General features: G+C 46.0%; 1 protein-coding gene across 1 annotated transcript; it reads right to left on the bottom strand.

Moving 5' to 3' along the window:
• Positions 1-79: 79 nt before the first annotated feature.
• On the bottom strand, positions 80-27,341 carry pik3c2b (phosphatidylinositol-4-phosphate 3-kinase, catalytic subunit type 2 beta). Its single transcript, XM_026306005.2, is given in 34 exon segments — positions 80-2,378; positions 2,792-2,920; positions 3,394-3,500; positions 4,930-5,005; positions 5,877-5,994; positions 7,862-7,986; positions 8,250-8,451; positions 8,624-8,733; positions 9,201-9,357; positions 9,470-9,639; positions 9,933-10,069; positions 10,212-10,341; positions 10,488-10,580; positions 10,745-10,852; positions 11,349-11,529; positions 11,838-11,932; positions 12,517-12,610; positions 12,705-12,893; positions 13,705-13,844; positions 14,263-14,377; positions 14,971-15,138; positions 15,448-15,570; positions 16,736-16,931; positions 17,146-17,179; positions 17,293-17,439; positions 17,926-17,989; positions 18,239-18,318; positions 18,767-18,878; positions 20,335-20,455; positions 21,090-21,250; positions 21,387-21,487; positions 23,332-23,409; positions 23,411-24,313; positions 27,028-27,341. Coding segments are annotated over 33 exon segments (4,833 nt in total). The 5' UTR covers positions 24,191-24,313; positions 27,028-27,341; the 3' UTR covers positions 80-2,186.
• Positions 27,342-27,617: the final 276 nt, after the last annotated feature.

Genomic DNA, 27,617 nt, shown 5'->3' with positions numbered 1-27,617 from the left:
TAATATCATGATCATCACTCTACAAACTCAAGGAGGGAGGGAAGGAGAGAAGGAAGAAACAGAAGAGATGATCTGATGATATTTTTCCACTTCAAGTTTATTCTGTAGTGCAAATAATACAAAACATGTTGAAAAATTAAAGTTACACATTAACAACAGCGTCTATCTACGGTGGCTGGACTACGCTGCAGCAGACACTCAGGTCACAGTTCATTCTTCAGTACGTACAGTACAAATACAGACTCGGTTCATTTTGAACTTACATTCTGTCCCTGTGCTCCCACATTTCAGGACCAAGCCCTGCTCACACCTTCTGCTGCAGCTTAGGCTTCACATTTCCACTGAGCTCCATTTAAAGAAGTGCAGATTCAAACAGTTTTCAAAGACTGAAGGCTACACCCACTTTTCAGAGGTCACAGGGACTTTTGGGTCTAGATTTCAACCTTGTGATCATTTAAGATTAAAGTTAAATTAATTCTAGTTGTTTGAGTTAAAATTCAGTTTATATCCTTGAATGTTTAGTTCATGTGTTTAATTATTCTGTCAAAAACAAGCAGCAGATAAATGTGAGTTCTTATGTTTCGGCAGTCACAGCGCCCCCTACAGTCCTTCAGAGAAGTTTCCATTCAGACTGAAGTGAATTGCTGCCTCGTGTCAAACTGGCTGAATGAACTGTTTCCTTCAAACAGCTGAAGAGCAGATGGTACAAATTTGCGGCTTCAACGCTGATTTTATTTTAAATACAAGTTGATTGTGTGAAACCAAAGCAAGGAGCCACAGCTGACAGAACAGAACAACACTGAGGTCAAAGACAAGACACAGATCTGGCTTGTTTCTCTGAATTGTGGGAATAATCAATTTTTTACATGGTCCCAAGTTGCTCACATAGAATCTCTCCATGATTGAAGAATAGAGTTAGTTTCTTCAGGGTCAGCCCCTCGGTCTGTCCCATTTACAGCGCAGTAAATCAACTCCTTAATCTTAAACACCTCATTCTTCAAAACTTAGAGAGGCTATTTCAATGTGGCCTCCAAATTCTCCCAAAATGTACAAGGTTACAAGCAGAGAGATGCTGGAAAACAAGGACTGAAAAGCAGAAACAATGAGCTGGAGGACGACAATCAGATTATTAAGAGCTGGAGGAGGACGAGTTTAAAGACAAACAGAAACATTTCACCTTCTGACAGGATTTCTGTCAGAGGCAGATTCACAGCAAAGCTTCCAAACACACTACAAAAATATTCTGCAGCCTAATTTCTGTCTGCACTTAATCCCATTGCTTCTGCTTTCTGTTAGCAACACTGAGGCTGAAGCTCTGCATGCACCAAAGTCCTGCAGCTCAGTTCAAAATTGTCCTCTCCTCACTTAGTTTGTACTGAGTTTGTTTTTTCAGGAGCTGCAGGAAATGGAAATGTGGAAATGTGGCTGGAATTTCAGTGTTAAAGTCCTGGAAAATGACTCGTTTCTGCACAGGCCACAAATTTGAAGGAAAAACCTTCATTTACAGTAAAAATGTGAACCGGATTCTGAACCAGAAATATTTTGTTGCTTCATTCTTCTTCATCTCTTGCACCTTCACTTGTGACTGCTCTGCATTTCCCAGCATGCCTCTGTGTGCTGACCTACCACATATTTTAGTTGCACAATCTTAAAAGTCAGAGAAAAATCACTTCACAGAAAACAGTTTGTTCAGGTGACTTCTTCAAATTATAAATTATTTTCATTTTCATGAATTCTTCAAAAATATTGAATCTGTCTGTGCTTTCGTGTTCCTGTGGAGTTAAAACTGTTCTTGTTAACATTCACCGAAGTTAAAAGAAGAACTAGTCAGTCAACTTATTAAATCACTACACTGAAATTACTGCAAGAAAAACTGGAAGGGGTTAAAGAGCCAATCATGTCTGAAAACAATCTGCCACATCCACAGACTGTTGAAAAAAAGTCTTAAGTTAACGTAAGAATTTGTTTGGATCCATTCGAATGTGCAGATTTTGTCAGTTGTCGTTAAATGGGCGCTGTGAGGACAATTTTCAGCTTTAAGCTTAAACTCAACACTAACCTCTAACTCCCTCACACACATCTTCCAAAAGGCTTTTACTTTGAAAGGATTTTCCTTTTCTCTTCTGTCCTCCAGAGGAGTACTGGTTCTCTTCTTCTGCCTCTTTAAAGCAGCTGCTTCCTGTCCGTCAGTGGGCGGATTCGGAGCTAGGGGGGCCCAGCTGGTGCCAGTCCACCCAGTGCTGACCTGGGACAAGCCTCTTCAGTGGGATGAAGGTTTCTCCCAGCACCGTGTTCTCCCAGAAAGCCCCATCTCCCAGAACCCGCAGGTGGATCACCCTCTGGTCCAGGTCCCCCCGAGGAATCCGCTCATACACTAGCTGCAGGTGGAGACAGAAGGAGAGAGAGAGGGACACAGAAACAGACGAACCAGTTTTTAGAGACATGAAAATATGAAAGTGCTCATTATTCAGCATGTCAGAATAATGTTATAGATGTTACTGCATTATAATTATTGATCCACTCATGTGTTATTGAAGACGCTTGTAAAGGTGAAGCTATTTGAATAAGTTATCAATAATACCATATATTATACATTTGTTCAGTGTACATTTAATGTGGTTAAGATTCGTGGACATTAATGTAATGATGTGAAGTGGTGAAGACACTTACTTTATGACTTTATACATAAATGTCCAAGCGATTTTTATTTTATTTTGACAGTCTCACTTTCACCTGTAACAAGGCTTCCTCTTACGTTTGAGGTCAACACATTAACAGGAAGTGTTAGTACCATCTCGTTGTAGGTGGGGTTACAGGTGCGTCGTGCCGCCTTGGTCTTTCTCTTGCTGGTCTTCTGAGGGTCTGGGAGGAGGTAGAGCTTCACGTAAGGGTCTGGGTCTGTCCCGTCCTGCAGGGGCTGCTGTTAATACACACACAGACACACACACACTAGGATTCATGAGCAGAAAAGGCAACAATCCATGTCTTCAGTTGGGGTCACAACAGCCAATCAAAACAGCTGAAAGAGACCATGTGACTCAGCTGGTTATGAGTAAAGAAGAAAATAATCATCAGATTAAAAGTAAAAGTTATTCTAATAAATGAGCTTCTGATAGTTTTCATGTTTCAATACTGTGACGCCTTCACAGACACATGTACATACAACACATCTGAATAAACACAGACACATGTACATACAACACATCTGAATAAACACAGACACATGTACATACAACACATCTGAATAAACACAGACACATGTACATACAACACATCTGAATAAACACAGACACATGTACATACAACACATCTGAATAAACACAGACACATGTACATACAACACATCTGAATAAACACAGACACGTGCACAAAGACACGGCGAGTCGGACTGACCAGGCCTCGTATGTGCATGACCATGATGAAGAGTTTGTCATTCTTGTAAGAGATGGAGAGCTTGACTTCACCGAGTTCTCTCCCTGAAGCTGGAGACCACGAGATCTCTGCAACACAGACAACAGAAAACATATTACATGCAAAAAACACACGTGTTATATGTAGAAAACACACGTCACAAAGACACAGTCAAAGTGTGTGTGTTTCCTTTGACTTGAGCTGGCCTGTGAAGTATAGTTTCTTATTGAGTGTTTCACAGCGAGGACACAGACGTGCTCTGATATTCACAGTACAGTCAGAAATCCAGCGTGACCACGGCTGCAGACACTGCTGGACACAGCTGGAAACAGCTGCACACAGTGAGAAACAGCTGCAGAAAGAAAGAGCTGCAGAAATTGAGAAACAGCTGCAGACAGTGAGAAACAGCTGCAGAAATTGAGAAACAGCTGCAGAAATTGAGAAACAGCTGCAGACACAGCTGGAAACAGCTGCAGACAGAAACAGCTGCAGAAGTTGAGAAACAGCTGCAGACAGAAACAGCTGCAAACACAGCTGGAAACAGCTGCAGACAGTGAGAAACAGCTGCAGACACAGCTGGAAACAGCTGCAGAAGTTGATAAACAGCTGCAGACACAGCTGGAAACAGCTGCAGACAGAAACAGCTGCAAACACAGCTGGAAACAGCTGCAGAAGTTGAGAAACAGCTGCAGACACAGCTGGAAACAGCTGCAGAAATTGAGAAACAGCTGCAGACACAGCTGGAAACAGCTGCAGAAATTGAGAAACAGCTGCAGACACAGCTGGAAACAGCTGCAGAAATTGAGAAACAGCTGCAGACACAGCTGGAAACACAGCTCTCGGGTGTGACAGACAGGAACACCTGGACTTTAACCAGACGCTGTGGTTGAACTTTAACAGTTTGTTCTGACAGTCAGAGTCAGTGGCTCTAATCTCATGTGCATCAAGAACCAGAATCTGTTTAATCTGGAAACTGAACCAAAGAGAAAGTGTTGCTGCTGTTTAGCGTCTTTAAAGCAGTTCTGACCCCAAATTGAAAGGTGACCAATGTTGAACGATTAGGATAACAGCCCTGTGCCTGGTCTTTTCTGAAACAAAACACGTTGCAGTTTGTCACACACTCAGAGCTTGTCCTGAGTTACAGAATGAATCTACTGAGGCAGACCAGGCATGAAACATCTGCTGCAGTGACGTGAGGACCCTGAACTGACTGACATCACTTCAGTGTGCAGCATGTCGAAGTCATCTGTAGAGAAAACCTGTTATGGATGGAAACTGTCATGCAAGGCATCCAGCAAATGATTTGCGAGCACTCAGGGGTTAACAGTGTCCAGGTGCTGTTAGTACAGAGCTGTGGCCACACACGCCAATCACCTGAACGACACAGCAACAGGCAAATCTTTTTTTTGTCTCATCTCAGTTGACAAGCAAAACTGCATCACAGCAACATCTGGTGAGGAAGGACACCGAGCCGATAACATCTGGATTTGATCACAAATGTTAAAGGTGTGTATGTACCTGCCGGTTTGCTGGTTGCTGCTCCTGGTCTCTCATCTCTGGGCAGAGGGTGGAAGAAGGTGTAGACCAGATCACACTGTAACACACACACAAACCCATATTTCTATCTTTATTAGGGCACTCACTGACCCAAACCCTAATCCCTGGCCCCAATAACCGTAACCCCAGACCCCGATTCCAACCTTAAAACCAAGTTACCCTCAAGCAGAAGACTAAAAAAGTGAGGACTGGCCAAATGTCCTAACTGGGCCAAAATGGTCCTCACAGAAGGACACTCACACACACATAAAATAGATTTCTGCAGCAGATCACAGACGGACGGAGCAGAATTATTTATTATTATTAAATACTGTAATTCTGGTCTTCAGCTAGAAACCTGAGCTGAGTCAGTCTGATGAATCATTAACAGAGAAAGTCAAACACAGTCACCAGCAGCTGATAGTGACAGTGACTGGACTGTGGAGCTGCAAACTCAGTTTTAGTCCAGAGACAGAAGCTCCTGACAGAGCAGCGTTAAAACAGTGATAATCAACATTTAACGTGAAGTTCAGTGAGCGTGGGCAGAGCTGATAGCAGCAGGGATCCACACCCTCACTCAGACTTTCTCAGAAACCAGAGTGAAAGTGAAATGAGACAGTGAATGTGACATGAAAACATGTCAGTGCAGCAGAAACTAAATCTCCTGCTCAAACCTGAAGCTCTCTCCGTTTAAATAAACTCAACCTGAGCTAATGATCATAGATGAATCTACTGATTATTGTCTTCGATAAAATTATTGATTCATCACTTTGCAAAAAAAAGTTTCAAAAACAGAAGTTTGACGTAAATTAAAAAATATATATTCAGTCAGTGCAAAATATGTTCACAGCTGCCAGTGCACTGCCACCGATGACGACGACGACCATAACAACAACAACAACAACAACAACAACAACAACAACACGGACCTGAGCAACCTCTGGGGCAGCGTGGATCAGGTGCCAGACATAACCGTTTAACTCATCTTTCCTCCTGTCAGCCATCGCCTCACCACGGGACCGACCAATCACAAAGCGGCTGGGGAAACTGTGGGCGGGACAAAGAGGAGTGACATTACCGCTGAAACACAAATCACCTGTTTCACCTGCTGCCTCTCACTGCTCGTCACGCTGGAACGAGAATCCTGTGATTTAGTGAGATAAAGTTGTTTTAATGACAGAAAAACAAAAATATCCCAGTGTATTACGTATTACTACTGTGTATTTGTGTGTATTACTGTGTGTTAGTGTGTATTACTGTGTATTACTGTGTGTTAGTGTGTATTGCTGTGTGTATTACTGTGTTAGTGTGTATTACTGTGTATATTACTGTATGTATTACTGTGTGTTAGTGTGTATTACTGTGTTACTGTGTATTACTGTGTTAGTGTGTATTACTGTATGTTAGTGTGTATTACTGTGTGTTAGTGTGTATTGCTGTGTGTATTACTGTGTATATTACTGTATGTATTACTGTGTTAGTGTGTATTACTGTGTTACTTTGAATTACTGTGTGTATTACCGTGTGTATTACTGTGTGTTAATGTGTGTTACCGTGTGTATTACTGTTAGTGTGTATTACTGTGTGTTAGTGTTTATTACTGTATGTTAGTGTGTATTACTGTGTATTACTGTGTGTTAGTGTGTATTGCTGTGTGTATTACTGTGTTAGTGTGTATTACTGTGTGTTACTGTGTATTACTGTGTGTTAGTGTTTATTACTGTATGTTAGTGTGTATTACTGTGTGTTAGTGTGTATTGCTGTGTGTATTACTGTGTATATTACTGTATGTATTACGGTGTTAGTGTGTATTACTGTGTGTTAGTGTGTATTGCTGTGTGTATTACTGTGTTAGTGTGTATTACTGTGTATATTACTGTATGTATTACTGTGTGTTAGTGTGTATTACTGTGTTACTTTGTATTACTGTGTGTATTACCGTGTGTATTACTGTGTGTTAATGTGTGTTACCGTGTGTATTACTGTTAGTGTGTATTACTGTGTGTTAGTGTTTATTACTGTATGTTAGTGTGTATTACTGTGTATTACTGTGTGTTAGTGTGTATTGCTGTGTGTATTACTGTGTTAGTGTGTATTACTGTGTGTTACTGTGTATTACTGTGTGTTAGTGTTTATTACTGTATGTTAGTGTGTATTACTGTGTGTTAGTGTGTATTGCTGTGTGTATTACTGTGTATATTACTGTATGTATTACGGTGTTAGTGTGTATTACTGTGTGTTAGTGTGTATTGCTGTGTGTATTACTGTGTTAGTGTGTATTACTGTGTATATTACTGTATGTATTACTGTGTGTTAGTGTGTATTACTGTGTTACTTTGTATTACTGTGTGTATTACCGTGTGTATTACTGTGTGTTAGTGTGTGTTACCGTGTGTATTACTGTGTTAATGTGTGTTACCATGTGTATTACTGTGTTAGTATGTATTAGTGTGTATTACTGTGTATATTACTATATGTATTACTGTGTGTTAGTGTGTATTACCTTGTGCATTACTGTGTATATTATGGTGTGTATTACTGTGTTAGTGTGTATTACTGTGTATATTACTGTAAGTATTACTGCGTTAGTGTGCATTACTGTGTATTACTGTGTATATTATTGTGTGTATTACTGTGTTAGTGTGTATTACTGTGTATATTACTGTATGTATTACTGTGTGTTAGTGTGCATTACTGTGTGTATTACTGTGTAAATTACTGTGTATTACTGTGTTAGTGTGTATTACTGTGTATTACTGTGTATATTACTGTGTATTACTGTGTTAGTGTGTATTACTATGCATATTACTGTGTGTATTACTGTGTTAGTGTGTATTACTGTGTTAGTTTATATTACTTGGTGTGTACGTGTATTTGTGTGTATTACTGTGTATTACTGTGTATTACTGTGTACCTGGGCAGTTTGGATGACGGCAAGATCAGTCTCAGTTTACTGTGAAGCTCATGAAACTCTTCAAACGTCCTCTGAACCAGCTGCACCTCCTGCTGCCCTTCACGCTCCACCTTCACCACAAACGCCTGAACACACACACACACACACACACACACACACACACACACACACACCTTAAGCATGATAACCAGCTGTCCGGCCCAAGGCCTCCGACCTGGACCTAACCTAATCCTGGTTATTCATCTGTTGGACTTGTTTCATCAGAATTGGCTCCAGTGATACTTGAAGCCACGGTTTCCGGTGTTTGACAATAAAAGTCACATGTTCAGCAGATTTTCAGAGCATCTTTAATTTTAAAAGTTTGTGTGGCTTCGGCAGCTGGACTCACATATCCCTTGCTGGGGTTGGTGGTGCGGATGTGCCTGCAGATGTAGAGGCTCCTGATGAGGCCGTCGCTCTTCGGCGTGTGGACTCTGGGAGCGAACGACAATGTGGGTCGATCCTCTGACGAGGCAAACTTCATCTGAGCCAGATTGTGGATGAAGAAGTTCAGTTTGGTGGCGACGCTGCCCAGACTCGACTCGATCAACCTGCTCAGTCAGAGAGAGAGAAAGGTTGAAGGATGGTTCTGTTTGCTTTTACTGCCTCCTTGAATCCTATAAACCAGCAACCCTTAGTACTTAGTACTTGTTTTCCCGTAGTTCTCCTCCTTCTGCTCATTTTTAAAACACGAGTTATTAGTTCCTGCGTGTCTGTGGGTACCTGGTGAAGTACATGGTGGCGTCTGCTTCAGACTCGTGAGGTCTCAGTGCATCGTAGACGTACTTCAGATCATCCAGATCAGAAAGTTCAGGGATCCCACAGGACAACATCTGTACGCACACACACGTGAAATATGTACGTTTGGTCCAACCAGCAGCTCAAAACACAACACAATTCAACTCAACTCAACACACATTTAGCACACTGTAATGCTTGAGAAGCTACACCTTGTGGAGTTTTGTTCTTACAAAATGACAGTTGGTCAAAATCAGTTCAACTAATTATATGAATTAATAAGACAAGTGATGGACTAAATTTTCGAGCTGTAGTGTAAACCATATGCTACTCGGTATAAATACACACACACACACACACGCACACGCACACACAGTTGGCAGTTTATTTAGTTCACAGAGCTGAGACTAATGCAGGTTAGTCCAGCAGTTTGTGCTCTTGCTGAGCTGGACAATTTCTGTTATTTTGTCCACCTCATTTATAGCAGTGAGGCTAAACTGCAGGCCTGTTGGATCGGGCCGAGGTGTTCCTAATAAACAGACCACATGTGTGTCGCACCCACCAGGCCCAGCAGGTTGAGGAACAGGTGTGTGTGTTTCCGGATCAGGTTGTAGGCCTCGCAGCACAGATCCACAAAGTCATGGAAGCGACTGGATGGTTTGTCTCCTCCGTTGATGACGTACGCCATGTCGGACGTGAAGACAAAGGGGGCACGGTCCCTGCACAAGTCACATGACCCACATCACACACAACTCACAGCACAGGTACGCAGGTTAACTAGTTCTGACTGAGGAAGTTTTTAAACAGGTACATGCGCCGTCCGTCTCTCACCGCTTGATGTTTCCAAACATCTGAGCGTGTCCAAGGAACTTCCCGAAGTCGATGTGGAACATGTGACCGCTCGTCTTCAGCATGATGTTGTCGTTGTGGCGGTCGCAGATTCCGAGGATGTAGGTCGCCACGCAGCAGCCGGCACACGAGTAAATGAAGTTTTCCACCGCCTACACACACACACACGTTAGACAGAGGTACACATGTCAGAGTTCAGGGGACAGGTAGGTCAGAGGTCATGCAGGTCAGGTATTGACTCAGTGTTTGTAGTGAATTCACATGAAATGAGACCAATCAGGTAAACTTCTGGTAAACAGGTAAACTTCAGAGTTGCTTCTTTTCCTCCTCATTATGGTTCTTGTGTAAAACAGGACGAACACAGTTTTCCTGTTGGTGCCTCAGTAAACATCCTCCTTCTGTGTACATGAATGAGTCTGTACAGGTGTGTGTACAGGTGTGTTACCTTGTCATACTGTTCATCAGTGGGATTATGTTTCTGCAGCCAATCAGCCAGCGGCCGGTCTTTGAAGGATCCTGTGACTCCATGTTCCACCTGGATCTTCCTCAGAGTGTCAGCGTGTGGAATCATCTCCACCATACCTGAAACCAGGTAATAACACACCTGTCAATCACACATTGCTTTTTCATTTCCTATAGTAACACCTGACCTCCTGTGATATATACCTGTCCTTCTGCGGTATACACCTGTCTGTCCACCTGGAGTATACACCTGTGTTCTCACCTCGTCCTCTGCCAGTAGAGAAACATTTGAAGATGACCATCCTCATGTCCAGACCCTCTTGGATCCAGATCTTGTTCATAATGCGGATCATCTGCAGAGTCAGCATGTCCTGCCGCAGGTCGTCTCCTGACTGGGTGGGGACATCAGACAGGGTCAAAGGTCACGTTAGCAATACACACTGTAAAAACTAAACATTATCTATGAAATGTCAGATTTACAGTGAACTGTTAAAGGTTCAGGTTCATTCTCGAAGAAATCAGAAAACTAAGATCAAACCTTGAAGATGACGTTGATGTTGTCTCCCAGAAGGTCGAGGTTTCGGAAGGACAGTTTGAGAGGGACGGCATTGGAGTTAAAGAACGAACAGGACTGTAAAACACAGAAGAAGAAGAGGAATGTCAGAATCCTTGAGGCGAGAAGTGACACCACCTGACCTGATGATGGTGCTAGAGGACAGGTCAGGGGATCAGTAAGGTAATACAGCTCATCCTGAGGGGACACGAAGAACCCTGTTTCACACGTGTGTGTGTTACCTGTATGTTGATTCCTGTGACCAGCAGCGCCGGGTTCAGAGGAAGTCTGCAGCTGCTGTTCACAGAGAAGAACTGCTTCATCTCGTCCAGCCCATCTCTGAGGACAGACTGTACCACAGTGTGTTAATGATCGTATTGATTGGTTAACTCTTCTGAAAAGAACTGGGACAAATTTAAGGTTTTCACTAATATCAAACAAACAATCACCTCCCCCATCGTTCGTCTGTAAATTGAAAACACTCCACAATTCATTCACCACTTGACACAAAATGAATCTGAAACTATGTTGGTGACCGATTAATTGTTGAAGTTATTTTGATTCCAGCTCCTCCTGTGTGAAAATTTCCAATTTCTTTGTTTTCAGTCACTGAACCTCTTTCAGTGTTGGACAAAAATAAGCTGAAGATGTCATGTTTTCACTTGAACAACAAATGTTTAATTTGCTTGCTCTCTGCAGCTCTACCTACAATATATTAAAATGACGTTCCAAGGAAAAGCTGAATTGTCATCATAATTTTTCCAGAACTGTACAGGAAGTGTATAATTCTCACGCTTTCGTAGATTTATGCCCCAAAACGACAGAGTTCGTGTTTTATGTCCTCACCTGTCTGCTGGACGGCGTGGCGTCTCTGACTCTTTGAGCCACCTTGGTGAGGATGGAGACGAGCCAGCACTGACGGTCAAACTCATCCCGGAGACCCCGACCGACACAGCACAGCAGGGCGGCCAGAAGGTGTTGGTAGCGAGCGCTGAACTGACTGTCCTGCAGGTTGTCCTTCAGCAGCCTGAGTGAGACAGAGACCGTCAGGACCAAACTAAGCTGCGCTAAACCAAACAATGGACTGTGTGTGCTAAAACTCTCTGCCTGATACCTGAGCTGAATTAGTGTTTCCTCTGGGCTAATGGGATGAGTACAGAAGATAATAAAGATGTTCTGACTAACGTGATGACTTTTTAGCATGTGAGATGAAAGAAAACATTCAGATGTTTGTAAACTAGTAAGAGACTCTGTCAGATGCTCAAACGGCCTGTGACCAGTAGCTCCTGTGTCTGTGTGTGCTCATGTTTCAGTGTAACCAGTAAAGCAGCTGACCAGAAGAGGTAGTGAGCGATGCGAATGTCCCCGATGGCTCTCCGTAGGAGGAAGCGAACCAGAGCACTGTCCAGGTAACACTCGTACTTCAGAGCCTGAGGACAGACACTGATCAGGATCAATCAAGTCCATTTTTATCTATATACCCAATGATAATCAATCACACAGCTACGTGTTGGATGTCAGGTGTGTTATCGCATACTGTAAACCTTTATTTAAATACCAGCTATAACTCACAAACACTATGCTCTTTGAGGCAGTTGAAGGATTTTACTGTGAAACGTCAGAAAGGAAGTGCTGGCATGAGGAAAGTGTTAGATAATAACAGAGTTAAACTGGGCAGAACTAAGTGGGAAACATAAACCAAATGCAAAGAGTGGTTAGTATTTTGAAGTGATCCCTGCACTCCAAGTGTCGAGTTCCACTGACAGCAGCTTTACAGTGAAAGGACAAAGTGGAAGAGAAGGAGCTTAGTGAATTAAAACGGTTCTTCAGGTGAGTGTGTTGCTGGAATGAACATAATTCTGATGGTGCCAGAACCAGAAATATGGTACCAGACAAACAAAATGTGAAGCTACATCAGACAGACAGTGAAGACTAAACCTGAGCAGGTGTCTGAGTCATCTATAAGAAACATCACACCTGCTGCAGGTGTTGATACATCCTGTGCTCATGTTACCTGGACCAGCTGAGGCAGGAAATCCAGCAGCTCTGGGTCTGAGATGGACTCCAGCCACTGCACAGCTGTCCTCCTCAGCTCCTGGTCCGGGAACCTGAAACACACACAGTGATGTCACTCAGGTGGTCATAATGATGTCATTCAGACATTCAGGCTTTGAAGCAGACAGGTGGATCTCTGTGACGTACGAGGCGTGGAGGAGTCCCAGGGCATCCAGATGACCCAGGCAGGCCCACTGCTTCAGCAGGGCATAGATTTCAGGCAGACATGCCCACTCCCAGCAGGGGGCGCTGGCCAAGACCAGAGGCAGCGCACCGCTCTCCGCCTGACAGAAGGCCTTCTTCTCCCACAGCAAGCGCTTGTCCTCAGCAGTCAACCTGCGCAGGTACGCCACACACAGGTCACACAGGATTCATACCTGCACGGGTATGCCAGACACACATCACACAGGACTCACACCTGCACGGGTACGCCACACACAGGTCACACAGGACTCACACCTGCACAGGTACGCCACACACAGGTCACACAGGACTCACACCTGCACAGGTACGCCAGACACACACACGTCACACAGGACTCACACCTGCACAGGTATGCCACACACAGGTCACACAGGACTCACACCTGCACAGGTATGCCACACACACGTCACACAGGACTCACACCTGCACAAGTACGCCACACACGTCACAAAGGACTCACACCTGCACGGGTACGCCACACACACGTCACACAGGACTCACACCTGCACAGGTATGCCACACACACGTCACACAGGACTCACACCTGCACGGGTACGCCACACACACGTCACACAGGACTCACACCTGCACAGGTATGCCACACACACGTCACACAGGACTCACACCTGCACAGGTACGCCACACACGGCACACAGGACTCACACCTGCACGGGTAGGCCACACACAGCACACAGGACTCACACCTGCACGGGTACGCCACACACACGTCACACAGGACTCACACCTGCACAGGTACGCCACACACGGCACACAGGACTCACACCTGCACGGGTACGCCACACACACGTCACACAGGACTCACACCTGCACAGGTATGCCACACACGTCACACAGGACTCACACAGGTACACCACACATAGGACTTATACAGGACTCACAGCTGCACAGGTATGTTGATGTGTGTGTTGGTGTGTGTTCTGACCAGAAGAAGGCCTTCTTGTGCAGGACGTCCTGCAGCTGGATCTGACTGATCGTGTCCAGTCTGGAGTCGTACTGAGGACAGAAGTCTGCTGGAGGAGGGGTACTGAACCGAACTTCAAATGATGATGTGGGAAAGTCCACCTGAGACAGAAACCAGACAAAAACTGGTAACCCCCTGAGAACCATCCTGGGACCCCTTTGGAGCCACAGCAACCATCAGGAGGACTAACAGTGATGGGGTGGAAAATTGGTGCAGTGGCCCTTTAAAGCTTTGGCTCAGTGAAGCTGTTCCAGCTGTGAGTGTGTGGGGCATCTAATCTGGGTCAGTCGACTGCTCTGAAACAAAGAGCCAGAGTGTGTCATGCTGACCTACTTACAAGTGCCCGGAGAGTGTGTGTGGATGTGTCTTTCAGTGCTTGTGTGGACACACTTCAAGTCAGCACCATCATTACTGTCTGGTTCTCCCAACTTCAAGGGCCTGTCAGACGTGGTTTTAGGGTTCAGGTTAGAACCAGCTGTAGGTCAGAGTCAGGGTCTAAGACCAGCGTGTGAGTCTCACCTGCAGTATGACGCTGTCGGGCTGACTGAAGTTTGGTGAACTTGTTCGGGCATTCCCACTCCTCCCCGGGGTAGAAGGCCACAGACCCAGTAGCTTCCTGCCACATGTCAGGACGCTGCAGACACACACAAGACGGTCAATCAGCACACACACCAAATACACCAAACACACCCTCTTATCCACATACATACTTCCTGCTCATGTCTACAGTAGGAAGTGACTGTACAGGAAATGACATCATAAACGCCGTTAGACAGGGAGTGGGACATTTACTGAGCCAAGAGCAACTTGTCCCCAGCACTGAACCAAACCTGGTGAAAAGTTCAGTCTTCAGATACATCCAGGTGATCACATCAGTTCCACGTTTCTGGGAAAAACACTGACCTAACATGATGACACATGTTCAATACTGAGCAGGACTCCTCCCAGGACCCTCTTCCCAGGACCCTCTTCCAGGGGACCCTCTTCCAGGGGACCCTCTTCCAGGGGACCCTTCTCCCTGGGACAAAATCTGGGGGTTTCCCGTGGTTTGAGCTGGTCGTAGCCATTAAAGTAAAATATTCAGGTAGATCTTCGTCTGAGACTCTCAGGCTGATGCCTTTAAACTACAGCAGATGATTACCTTAGTTTAGTATAAAGAATGGCTAGTTTTGGTCTGTCTACAGGTAACAGCAGGTATCACCATGTTACACCTGGTTTGTGACTCACTGTCTGAAGTTGAAGAGCGGCATGGTGACCCAGCCCAGAGGCTCGATGCTGCGGCGCTGCTTCCCCTTGTCCTCAGCTCCTCCGGGAGGCGGCAGAGAGCTGGCGTACAGAATCACCGTCAGCTGAGACTCTCTGGGCAGCTGGTTGATCTGCACTGGGAAACACACCCTGCGGGAAGGGAGACAGGTGGGGGGGCAATGAGAAAGAGCTGGACTGAAGAGTAGAACAGCATCTGAAACCGAAGCCATATGAAACGTAAAAAGGTGTCATGCACTGAGCATGTATTTAAATTACAGTGACAATATCTCCCAGACATCCACATACCTTTGGCCACTTTGTGCACCTGGATCTGGGATCTAGTTTAAGGTGCCTTTGAGTATCGCAAAGAATTATCTTTAACTACACCTGTACAGGTGCTTTCAGTGAAGCTGAGGATGGATCTACAGGTGTGTACAGGGTTCAGGTGAGAGTACATACCTCTGGTCCCACACCACAAGGTGGAACAGGTATTTGTTGACTGACTGTTTGCTGGTGTGCTGTGGCGCGCAGAGCTCCGCCCCTCCATGAGTCAAACAACAGGACAGGAAGAACCCCTCATAACTGACCAATCAGAGAACAAGACAGGAAGACGGTGTCACAATGATGTCAGAGATTGTCTACCTGCCATAGGTATGTTTCTGCTGCAGATACCTGTTTCTGAGTCACACTGACATAGGTCACATGACCAGACTCAACCAACATGTCGGACACAACTTACACGCTTTGGAAGAACCCACAGATCCAGGATCAGGTCGGATCGACAACAATGATCCGGCTAACCTGGTGATCAACGAGCCTCTGACCTTCATCCAAGTCCCAACAATAGAAACAAGAAACCTACAGCCCCCCTGTGGATTCAGAGTATTTTTGTTTGTCCTGTCACAGATGGTGCGTGTTACGGACAGCCAGGTGTCAGGCAGGCCTCTTCTCAGAGGTCAAAGGTCAGCTCTGGTTCCCAGGCATTCAGAATGAATTCCTGTCTCACTGCTGCTGGGGGAGGTGCATTAGGAAGCAGCTCTGCTCTGGGCAGCTTTTGTTTAATAGCGCTGACTCATCAGTGTGACCACTGCAACCTGCAGGGGGCGCTGTCGTGTCACGTGTTAACGAGCTTGAATCAGACAAAACTCAGTAACAGCTGCAAAACATCTGGAGAACCACGAGTTTCTGTTCTCTAACTGCACAACTTTAAACTCACTTTTCTGCTGGTCTTTTAGTGCAGTACTGTACCGGCAGTGTGAGGTACTTTATACATTTGACTTTAGAGTTAAATATTCTAGATTTACAGTACGTACAGCGTTACTACTGGTCCTTTATAGTTTATAATTATGTACATTATAAATAAGAAATAAAAGCACATGGAAGACTGTAGTGCAAAGGCGTAAATCAGTTGTTTAGCTGTGATGATGTATCAGCATTTAATCTGTTGCTGTGGAAAATGTTATTACTCCTGACAGGAATCACTGCAGCAAAACAATGAGCTTTACATTATAACCCATCCATCCCCTAAAAACACTTCTCATAGAACCTGATACAGGTGATGTTTTTTTATTTTTATACATCTGTCCACTGCTTTTCTTTTTGGTGCTTCCTCAGAGACCTCACAGGCTTTGGTTCTGTGGGTGGAGGTCTTTCACTGCTTCTTTTTAGTGCTGCTCACAGAAAGTATTGTGAGACGGAGCTGGAGGAGAATGGACCTGCGACAGCTTGTGTGTGTGTGTTGCTGTACCTGGCGGCCCAGGTGATGGGGATGCGGTGGGCGGCATACATGTTGAAGGACAGTACGTTGGTGACGAGGCCAGCCTCCTGCACCGGCGCCGTGCAGCAGTGGCTCTGCGGCGTTGTGTGGAAGTTGGCATTAAACGTGCTGCAGTACAGCTCCACCAGGTCCAAAATGGCTGCTGTCAGCTTTTCCACCACTTTCTCTGTGAAAACACACAATTTTTGTGGCACCCAAATTACGGAGAAACTGAAAAACTCACCAACAAATGACTTTAAGCTGTTGATGTTTTAAACTTGTCAAAGCTGCTCAGGACAGATCTCTCAGATAACACTCAGGTATGACGACAGATACCAGAGAATATGGATTCTGTGATTTGAGCGGACAGACCCATTAACATGACTGTTGCTGGTACAAACCTCTGTTCTCTCTGAAGGCCAGCACCGAAGCATCCTGGGAGGACCGACAGACAGCAAACGGTGAAGAAGAAAACACGATCAGGTGAGATGTGGATTAATAAAAACAGCTGTTCTGTCCTACAAAAAACACAGGACTGTGTCTCTCACCTTCAGGACTTTGGGCTGCAGACGACAGGGGCATGCTGGGAGCTGGCTGAGAGCAGAGGTCACATCAGGCGTCTCCACAGCCGCTAACGAGCTGCAGAGCGCCTTCACCGATTGGACGAGACGCTCCACATGCAGCGGCAGCTCCACCTTCAAAGACAAAAGGGGAGGAGGGGACAAATGGATAGGCAGTCGGATTTGTAACCTGAAAATTGCAGGTTCGAGTCTCAGGTCCGGCAGGAAATTGTTGGTGGCACGAAGTGAACAGCCAGCGCCTTGTCCACCTTCAACACCACGACTGAGGTGAGACCCTTGAGCAAGGCACCGGACCCCCAACTGCTCCCCGGGCGCCGCAGCACTGGCTGCCCACTGCCCCGGGTGTTTGTGCACTTGGGATTGGGTTAAAATGCAGAGCACAAATTCCGAGTATGGGTCACCATACTTGGCCAGTTAAGTCACTTTCACTTTCACTTCACTTTGAAAATGAGGATTATTTACAGACAACAGACCTGCAGCAGAACGTGGCTGTCACAGTTCTGACATGTTTTCTGGATTCAGCTTTATTGGTTTTAAGATATTTTATCTGCTTTAAGTGTTAAATGCAAGATACACTATGTCTGTTAGAAAGAACGTTACCTCTGACAGCAGGAAGGACTCGGCTTCATTATGAAACGTGTCCAACAGCAGAGTCAGAGCCTCCCTGTGAGACATAGAGGAGAAAGAGCACATTCAGAAAAAGAACAAACCGAAGATAACACAAAAATGAGGCAGTTACTTTAATCTGGGATTACTTTAATAATCACATTATTTGTGCTGAACTCCGGTCAAACGTGTGAAACATCAATGGTTTAAAGATGGACAACCATACAATCATCATATAACTAGAACTCCCAGACGTCTCAGATTAACCAATCAGAAATCTGTATAAGGCACAGGTTCCACCCCTCACCTGGTGACAGTCTGTTTAACTGGACGTTCCTGCAGCAGGATGCTGTGGTTCATGGAGGATGGCGTCTCATCATCTTCTTTCTGTCAATCAAAAGGTAGAATAAGTCATGCTTGGACATCTGCCCCTGACTTATTCTGTGAAAGATCTGCTTTCTGTCCTGCACCAGACTCCTGTTAAAAAAAATCAACAATTCTCAGATCGAATTATGAAAACTACACTTCTAAGCTGGTTCTGCTGCTGGCTGGTCTCAGATACCAGGTGATGTCACCTGACCAGGTGATGGAGCACAGGGCCTCTTCAGTACCTGTGTTCCACCTGCATGTGCCAAACATGAACCAGCTCAAAGTTGAAAACAACAGTCTGACGTAACGCTGACTTGGTCATTGTTTGAGACTAAACCCATGAAAACCTTCCTGATTCTTTTCAGCCAATAGTCTGATTCTTCTGAAGCACTGACCTGAGGTGTTCCTACCTGCATGAAACATGCACCTTTGACATGTGTGTGTGTGTGTGTGTGTGTGTTCGGACCGTGCGGGCCAGTTCAGTGCTGATGGTGGATCTCTTGGTGAGGAATAGTCGGATGTCCCAGTCGAACTTCAGAAACTGCTGGACAAACTCCAGCCCAGCCAGAGTCTGAGAGCTGGAAGACACAGGCAGAGATACAGTCGGTGTCAGTGTGTAGGAGTCCTCGCTGCACACACACATCAACACACACGTAAACAGAGGGAAACACACGTAAACACACAACACACACGTAAACACAGTCAGACAATCAGCTGTAAACCAGATAAGAAACAGAGTTGTCCAATTATTGTTTGACTACATGAAGTTCAGTCACAGCTGCTGGTTATCAGCCTGAAACACACTTCCACCAGCACACACACTCACAGTACACTACAGTATAGTATGGTATAGTACAGTGCAGAGATAAGACGGACTTGGACTTCTATCCTTGTGAGGAGCCTACTCAGTTTGAAACCAACCTTGTGGGGACCTTCCTGCACTGTGAGGACACTGTGGCTGGTCCTCACCAGTTCAAACGGTTGAAGTTGGTGCTGAGGTTCTGGTGGGAGCAGGCTGAGGCTGGGTTTAGGGTCCTGATGCATGTGTGTGAGTGTTGTGGTGTGCGAACAGCAGTGTTGCTGGTTTACAGCAACCGCTGTGGAGCTGCAGCCTGTTATTTTGAGTCTGACCACAGACCACACATCAGAGTTTTTTATTATTCTGGTGTTTCCACTCGAAGCAGCTGACTGCGCTCACCAAAGGCATTCTTTATTGTCTGTTTTACACCTCTGTTCGTTTTGAGGTCCTTTGTGCAGGCCTACGTTTTCAGAAAACTGATTTCTCTCTGTTGGTCTGAGAGAGATGAAGGCCCTGCAGAGGCCACCGCACAGACAATTAACACTTTAACTCTGTGGCACAAACAACCTTCACATGTGTAGAGTTTAAAACCAGTCCAGTTTTCTGACGGGGGCGCTGCCTTGGCTCCACTGTCGTATGTGACGTTTATTTCAACTGAACTGTGCTGTAACATCTGTCCAGCTGTAGCTCCACAACAGGGGCCAACAGTGCAGCACACGTTGTAACACTGACTTCTTACACAAACTGTGGTGAACATTTAATGTTCAAGCAAGAAAAATAATGAGAGACAGAGACATGGGGGGGGGTCCATCAGTGTCAGTGATGTCAACAAAGTCTAAAAAACATGTCACGCACAACAGACACACTTCTATTTCATGTCTTTTCCAACTGTACCAGGACCGGAAAAGAAAATGTGGGCGAGGAGCTGCTAAAAATTCAAATCTGAGCTGTTCCAGCTGAAGGCAACAGTGAGAAGGTCTGATCTTCATGTCACAGTTTACAGGTGTCCTGCAGCAGCGCTCATCGTTGCTGATTCTGGCCTGAAAGTCCACTCCTTAATGACCTCAGTGTCACGAAGAGTTCACTAAGTGAATCTGACACAGATCACTGAACAAGAAGCTAAAGCTGCTGCTTCTGGGCCCAGGCCCAACTGAGGTCCAAAATACCAGACCACAAGGACTGTGCATGGCAAGACCAAGTCCAACTCAGGGACTCTGGAGGTCTGAGGTTCTTACTTGTTGAGGAACTCGTCATGTCCGCAGACCTTCAGCAGGTAGTCTTCAACGTCCAGGTGATCCAGATCGTCCTGAGCGTAACACAGAGTCTGGTAGATGAGCAGGTCCACCGTGGACGAACCTCCAGGACACACAGACTTCATTACCTTGTGTGATTCTTACAAAGTTAGACTCAAACACATTCGTCAAATCATGACCTGTATTAAAAACCTAATATCAACTACAACACAATATAATGTCAAATAATTATATATTTACCTTTTGTGATTAAGGGCTATAGCACCGTACATATAATTATGACTTTCATTATATCTTACATGGTGTATTATCGTATTATACTATTATGACCTTTTATTGAACATTTGTAAATTTATGAAAAAGTGTCTAACTCTATATCATATTATACATTTTCACTTTTTTATTTAAGTTATGACTTAAATATTAAATAAAAACTTTTTTTTACCTAGTACTTTTAAGATATACTATTTAATTCAACATTATATTTTGATTTATTCTGCTGTTTGTCTGTGAACTTATCTAGAAGTGGACTTCGACATGTTTCACCACTAATCCAAGAAGCCACTAACCAGCTGCAATTAGAGCTTCTAGATCTTCTAAACGTTAGCATCTGCCTCTTCAGACTTTTATTTTGAAGTACAGTCAGTCCTGCAGGATTTTTGAGTTTGGTTTTACACTAGTCATTGTGACCTGAGCAGTGGACACAGTTAGTGAAGACACCGAACTCCATGCCTTACCATCACAGGTAAAGGTGAGAGGCTCCCTGAAGTGCTCACTGATGACAGTGACCTTCACACTGACACCCAGTCCCTGATGAAGCTCCTCGTGACCCACAGATGGAGACCAGACGAAGCCAGCATTCTTGGAGCGGTCGCCGTGGGGGTACGCTGAGCGTAACCTGAAACACAGAGGTCAACTGAGGCGGCTGCAGGGTCAGATGAACAACAGATGAGGCTCGATTTGATCACAGCTAAACACAGGAATCCAACCCCAGAAGTGTTTGCACCTGCGTGTACGTTACAGATGATACTCACACATCAAGCATGTGACAGAAACCCGCCACCTCCTCGTCCCTCTCCTCAGACACCTGGAACAGTTCATATCCAAATCCATTCATCCTGGAGCCCAGGGACACCTGTCAATCACACACAAAACCCACCAATCAGAGCAGAGGTCGTTTGAGGCCAACCAGTCAAACGAGCTCGTTCAGAGCCAGCCAATCAGACAAGAGTTCATTTGAACCCAGCCAACCTAATTCAAGGCGAGCCAATTATAGGAGAAATTGTTTGGAGCCAAGCCTATCAGGGGATGAGCACATGTTGAACATTACTACAGGTTTTTAGTTTTGAGGGTCCTGTGCAGTATCCTAGCTAGGACTGGACTCTTCTGGACAGAGGTCTCAGATTTTGTCTGATGGAGCCACTCTACCAGTTTGGGGGTCACAGCTCAGAGTTTTCTGATTACCACGGGGTCTCTGTTGCCTTCACCCTCCACAGCTTTTCTAGCTATTGTTCTCATGTTCTTCCTCTCTGATGCTGCTGTCACTTGGAATTGGTGCGTTTTAGTAATAATAACAACACACTGACATCATACTCTGGATTATTCAGTAATGAAATACAGGCAGGTTTTAAAAAGCAGAAGTGGTTTGTGCAGCCATTTTATAAATACAGTTTTAATATGAATAAAGCAGGTTAAATTAAGGCATGAATGATGATTTGGACAGTGCATGAAATCAGACACAAACTCCACATACACAAAGTCCCTGCACTGTAGACCACATGTCGACAGTGACGTTGTGGGGAGGGACCAGAGGAAACACGTGAACGACGTCTGATATGTTCTATTTGGAAGAAGGAAAGTATTTGCATCTGTGTGACTTCGACGAACCATGACAGAAACGACAACAGCAGGAGACAGATCAGCTCTGAGCAGCTTATCATTTAGGTCCAGGAACCATGAAACTGTAAAACCACAGCAGCTCTGTATCTGAGCTGAAAACCTGCTCCTCTGAAAACTCTGTGTTTGAGATCTGAATCAATAATGTGCCTGAGTTTTAGCCCGCACTGACACAGAGAAAAAGGCTGATCTTGAAACTTTTAGCTTATATATATGCAGTGTCCTCTCTAGGGTCATAGGTCGTAATGACTTGGTCTTCAACTCTCACCTGTCTCGACTTTGTGTGTGCAGAGTGCAAATTAATTATACAATGACAGCTGGGGGGGGGGGGGGGGGGGGGGGGGGTTCAAGCACAGATTTATGCAGATATCCTGTGATGCAGTGCAGTGACAGCCAGGTGAGAGCCAACCGGATCAGAAACTGAAGTGCAGACTAGTTTGCTGCTCCACTCCACTACACGGAGGGGTTTGAAATTGTAAACGATATGAAGGAACAGCTAATTGTCACAGCCTCCTGCTTCTTTCTGTACTAGAGTTATTAGTAACCAGACGTAAAAAACAGAATGACAGGTGGAAACAGCAGTTGGTTTGCACAGATCCACCAAAGGCCACGTTCAGCAGCTGCTTCATTATGTGCAGGGACCTCAGACAGAAGACCACAGATTTTAATGAGCATGTACCTAAATGAACATGAGGCAAAAGACACTCGTGTCGTTGTTTTAGAGACTTGTACTGACAGGGGTTCACTCTGTGCACACCTTATCAGGAAACAGACCTGTAACCAGAGCTGCTGATGCAGGCCTTAGATTACAGCTGGTTTAACCAGTCTGACTGCAGGTACCTGGGACGCTCACTGTCAAGGCAACTCAGGAAATGTTTCACAGTTTTTGCTCATTCAAATGAAGAGGACCAGGTCAGCACAGCCCCAGTATCGTGAGTACAGACAAACGTGCCAAAGTGAAGGTTTCAGTGACTCCTGAGCCAGGAAGTTACAACTGACATCAAAGTGACATCGTACCGACATCATATGATCACAGAGGTAACAAATGATCTTTAGAGCTCAGAGAAATCAGTAGGGTCTTACCGGGTCTGCAGACACCCGCCGCTGGTTCTTGTTGCTCTTGGGAACAGGTAGGTATGTCCTGGGCGGCACCTGGGGGGGGGAGGGTCTTACTCCGAGCCACGGGCTTGCCTATTTGGTTCCCGCTGGCCCTCCGACCCCGAGGACCCTGCTGGCTCCCGTTAAGTCTGGCCAGTGACTCATTGACGTTGTCATAATTCAGCTCTCCAGAGGTCACTTTGGGCTGATCCACATCGGGCGTGAACAGATTCACGTCACGGGGCACCGTGGACGCCCAAGTGGTCAGGAAGGTGTTGTCTGACCCCAAAGATGGGGCAATGGGGTTCCGTGGGGGGATGGCGGGGGGAATATCATCTGGAAGAGAGGGGAAGCCTTTTGGAAGAAAGCCTGATCCAGATACAAGAGAGTCCCCAAGACTGGAACCTGAAACGTCCCTGAACTTGCTGACCTCTGGACTGTCCAGGATATACAAGGACTCTCTGATGTAACTTTCATGAGGAGGAACCACCCTGGCTGGGATTGAGTGTGGAGACTGGGTCCCTTCAGGCTGGTTCAGGGAGGAGTCGGATCCAGATAGGCCCCTCAGCAGGCTTGCTCCTGTGGTGGCAGGAATGGGCTGGCGGAGGGTGGGTCGGGGACATTCGATGGAAGGATTTGGGGTCTTAGAGCAGGTCTGGCTAGGAGCTCTAGAGGTAGTCGGGCTGGCTCCTGTACCATTCTTGTCCTGTTTGAGTCGGGAGAGGGCGTCATACTCCATCTGCAGGGCCTCAGCTAAGACCAGCTCCTTCTGACTGAGACCCAGAGACTCCAGGCAGCCCCAGCCCCCCTCGCTGTTCTCCTTCTGGGTCTGAGCCGCCGACATGATGCCTCCACAGCAGAGTCCTAGGGAACAGCTCAGCTGTACTGCTGCTACAGGAACCAGTGAGGACACATGGAGCTGCTGAAGACCAGGACCAACAGAAGATCTGTACTAGCAGAAGACCAGCTGAGGACAGAGAGGACCAGAACCATAAGAAAACATGTACAAGACATAAGCAGCAAAGATCATCATTGAACCTCCACAAATAAAACTTCTACAGTATTAAAATTCAACTAAAAGGCATTTAAATTAATTTTAATTTGTGATTTTCAAAGGTTCTGTGGACAGAAACCGCAGCTGATAAAGCAACGACTCATCACATTACTACACTCTCTCTCATCCAATGTCAATTAATGAGACTTCACTGTGACACTGAGGTTTTTCACCTCTGACACTTTACATTTGCAGTTAATCTGGTCAAAGACAAACAAGCCGAGTCCAGCAAGAAACACAGTTTAACTTTCACAGCATAGACCGGACCTGGAGCTGACCAACAAACCTGGGCCTGTCTGCTGAGTGTGAAGGAAGGAAGGAAACCCAAACACAATGAGGAGGGAGGACTGAAGCAAAGAGGAAATGAAACTGAGGGGGTGGAAAAACATCAGAAACACCATGTGAACCCTTGTGTGTTCAGTTACTAAGAAGCTGCAGAACCTCAGGAGGTGGAAGAACCAGCTGGGAGACCAGAGAATCAGACTAAGCACATCTGACCAGTGCAGTAATGCTGAATAATAATGTTAGACGGACTAACTGCTCATTATCAATTCAGCTGACAGGGTCCAGTCCGCACACATTTTCAAAACCCAAGGAACCCAAAGAAGTAGAAGAACACGGAGTATTCAGACCTGAAAAGATGGATACCTAATAATAATAAACCACTAGCTGTCGCTGAAACCAGATGTACCCGAGGAAAAGAATGAAGACAACCACAACATTGTCACGTGCAATACGAGCCGTGTCTAATCTACCTATACTGGCTCTAGCGAAGGCTCGGACATTTCAACTCCTAGTTTAACACATCAGATACCAGTGTGGGCAGACCACTGGTCCGACTGGTCTGAACGAACCAACAGGAAGCGATGCAGGACAGGAGCCAGTATCAGTCCCGGCATCAGAGTATCAGGCCCAGCATCAGTCCCAGTATCAGAGTATCAGTCCCAGTATCAGTTCCAGTATCAGTCCTAGCATCAGTCCCAGCATGTATCAGTCCCAGTATCATTCCCAGTATCAGTCCCAGCATCAGTCCCAGCATCAGTCCTAGCATCAGTCCCAGCATCACTCCCAGCATCAGAGTATCAGTCCCAGTATGAGTCCCAGGACCCATTAAGACTAAACAGAGCCCAGGTGCTCGGCCTCAGTTCTGCAGCTTCAGTGAAGAAAAACATGTTTTGTCTGAATCAGCCGTAAAACTGAAGAAATGTTAGACTAATGTTTTGGTCCAGATCTACCTGGAAACTCTCAACATGAAAACAGCCTGAAAACGTGGACTCCGCCTCTGAATCAGGCGCACGATAAACTCATCAGGTCTGAAACCCCCACTGACCCCCATGCCCCTGCTCAGAGACTGGGAGCCTTTCAACCGGAGGGGGAGGAAAGAACAAAGAGCTGCTGTCAGTTGGCGTCACGTGGTCCAGGTTGCCGCTTCACACACGAGGCCCCCGAGACTCACGATGTGGGGGTGGGAACAGCACCATCCTCCAACCCCCAACTGTCACCAACACACACAAAGCAGGTCTGACCCACAGCTCAGACTGAAGCTGCTTTTACAGAAAAGGGTCAAAATAAAACCTGACTGAAGCCCGGTGTCCGCTCCTGCTACCCCGAAACCACCACAGAAGAAGAGGTGACAAAAACAAGACATTTCTGATAGATTCAAGTGTGAGGGGGTCGCAGGGGGGGCACGCTGGTCTAGTTTAGTTCCACTCCCAAGGTGGAAACTCACCACGAGTGATGACATCGATCAGACCGTGGTGAGTCTACAGGGGCAGGATGGTCTGAGCTTCATCCCAGTCACAACAGACAAACTGAGTCTTCAAGTTGTCTCTTGTTTGGTCTTTGAGACAGAGGCATTTTAAAAACCCTTAAAAGGGCCCATGGAAATCCACGGGTGACAGGTGTATGTGACGTCATAGAAAATAGCTGCTCTCCTGTTTTACCACGTGCCTTGAATAACCTGCACAGACTATTGACACCTCACCTGGACACAACTTCAAGGAGTCAAACTGCGCAGACTCACAGAGGAACAGGTGAGGACCATCATAAACGGGGGGGCTGCAGAGGAGACGAGTCTCCGGAACAGCAGCTGCAGCTGCCTCCTGACCGTCTGCTGCAGCCAGCACGCTGCCCCGCGCACGGTCCAACCAGACTTCATCCAGAAACCCTGTGCTTTAACGCGGCCCTATTCGCCGACCGGTCAGTGATTTCACACCTGGACTTCGTCTGTGGACACATGTCGGTCACAGTCCGTTATTAAACACTTCTGTCTGTCTGTGTCTGCCGGGTCTGTCCACCCACCGCCTGCTGGTGCGATGGCGAGCTGCCCGGACCACTTGTAAATAACTAAATCCTACAGCAATAAACTGGGTCCAGGTGGACGGTATGTCCGCCGAACTCACTTGTGGACCGAAACAAATCGCAGAAATTCGTCAGTTGTGTTCAAACCGGAAAGTAAGTTCAGAAAACAACGGGAATGTTTTTATTCTCAAATCTTTGAATGGGGTTTGTCGGGACTCTCTCTCTTGGAGCGGTGTGGCCGTACAAGAACTTGTGACCCGCGGGGAGAAACGCGTCCGAACCCGGTTCCGCCGCGGCGGCTGCAGCTCCAGGCGGACTGGGCTTACCTCTCGGTCTATGGGCTCCGGGAGCGGCCGACGGTTGCCATTTTAACGCGCTTCACTTTTCTACCGAAAATCACATCGATCCTCCGGAACTGTCGACTCCCGCCCGGTTTATCCGGCAGAGGCACTGTCTCCGGTCCGGTCCGGACAATCCAACCTCAGATTCAGACGGTGAACCGGACCACCGGCTCCGCCTTGTCGGCCGATATTTACGGTTAAACAATGGGCAGCGGTGCGAGGGGGCTCCGGCAGCTCCGGATCCCGGTCTCTGGCGACGGTTTCGGGCTTGCGTCAGCGGCTCCCCGGCAACTGCGGACCGGCCGAGACAGTTTCCGGACACATTTCAAAATAAAGCAACTAGTGAAAACACCCTTCAGAAAAGTTTTTTTATTGCTAGAAACACAAAGTACATCCGCTAAATTAAATTAAATGAATCTGTTAAATGTAATAAAAGCTAAATGGTTGACAGATATGTGTGTTTGCAGCCTACATACACAACAAACTACCTACAAATGTAAATATACAACTTGGAACATCAATGGATGTAGATGAGGCAAGGCCAGTTTTATAACACGTACACAAGTATCTTATAT

This window comes from Mastacembelus armatus, chromosome 5 (genome assembly GCF_900324485.2).
Source record: "Mastacembelus armatus chromosome 5, fMasArm1.2, whole genome shotgun sequence".
NCBI classification, from domain to species: domain Eukaryota; kingdom Metazoa; phylum Chordata; class Actinopteri; order Synbranchiformes; family Mastacembelidae; genus Mastacembelus; species Mastacembelus armatus.
This window is presented reverse-complemented; position numbering and strand designations above follow the sequence as displayed.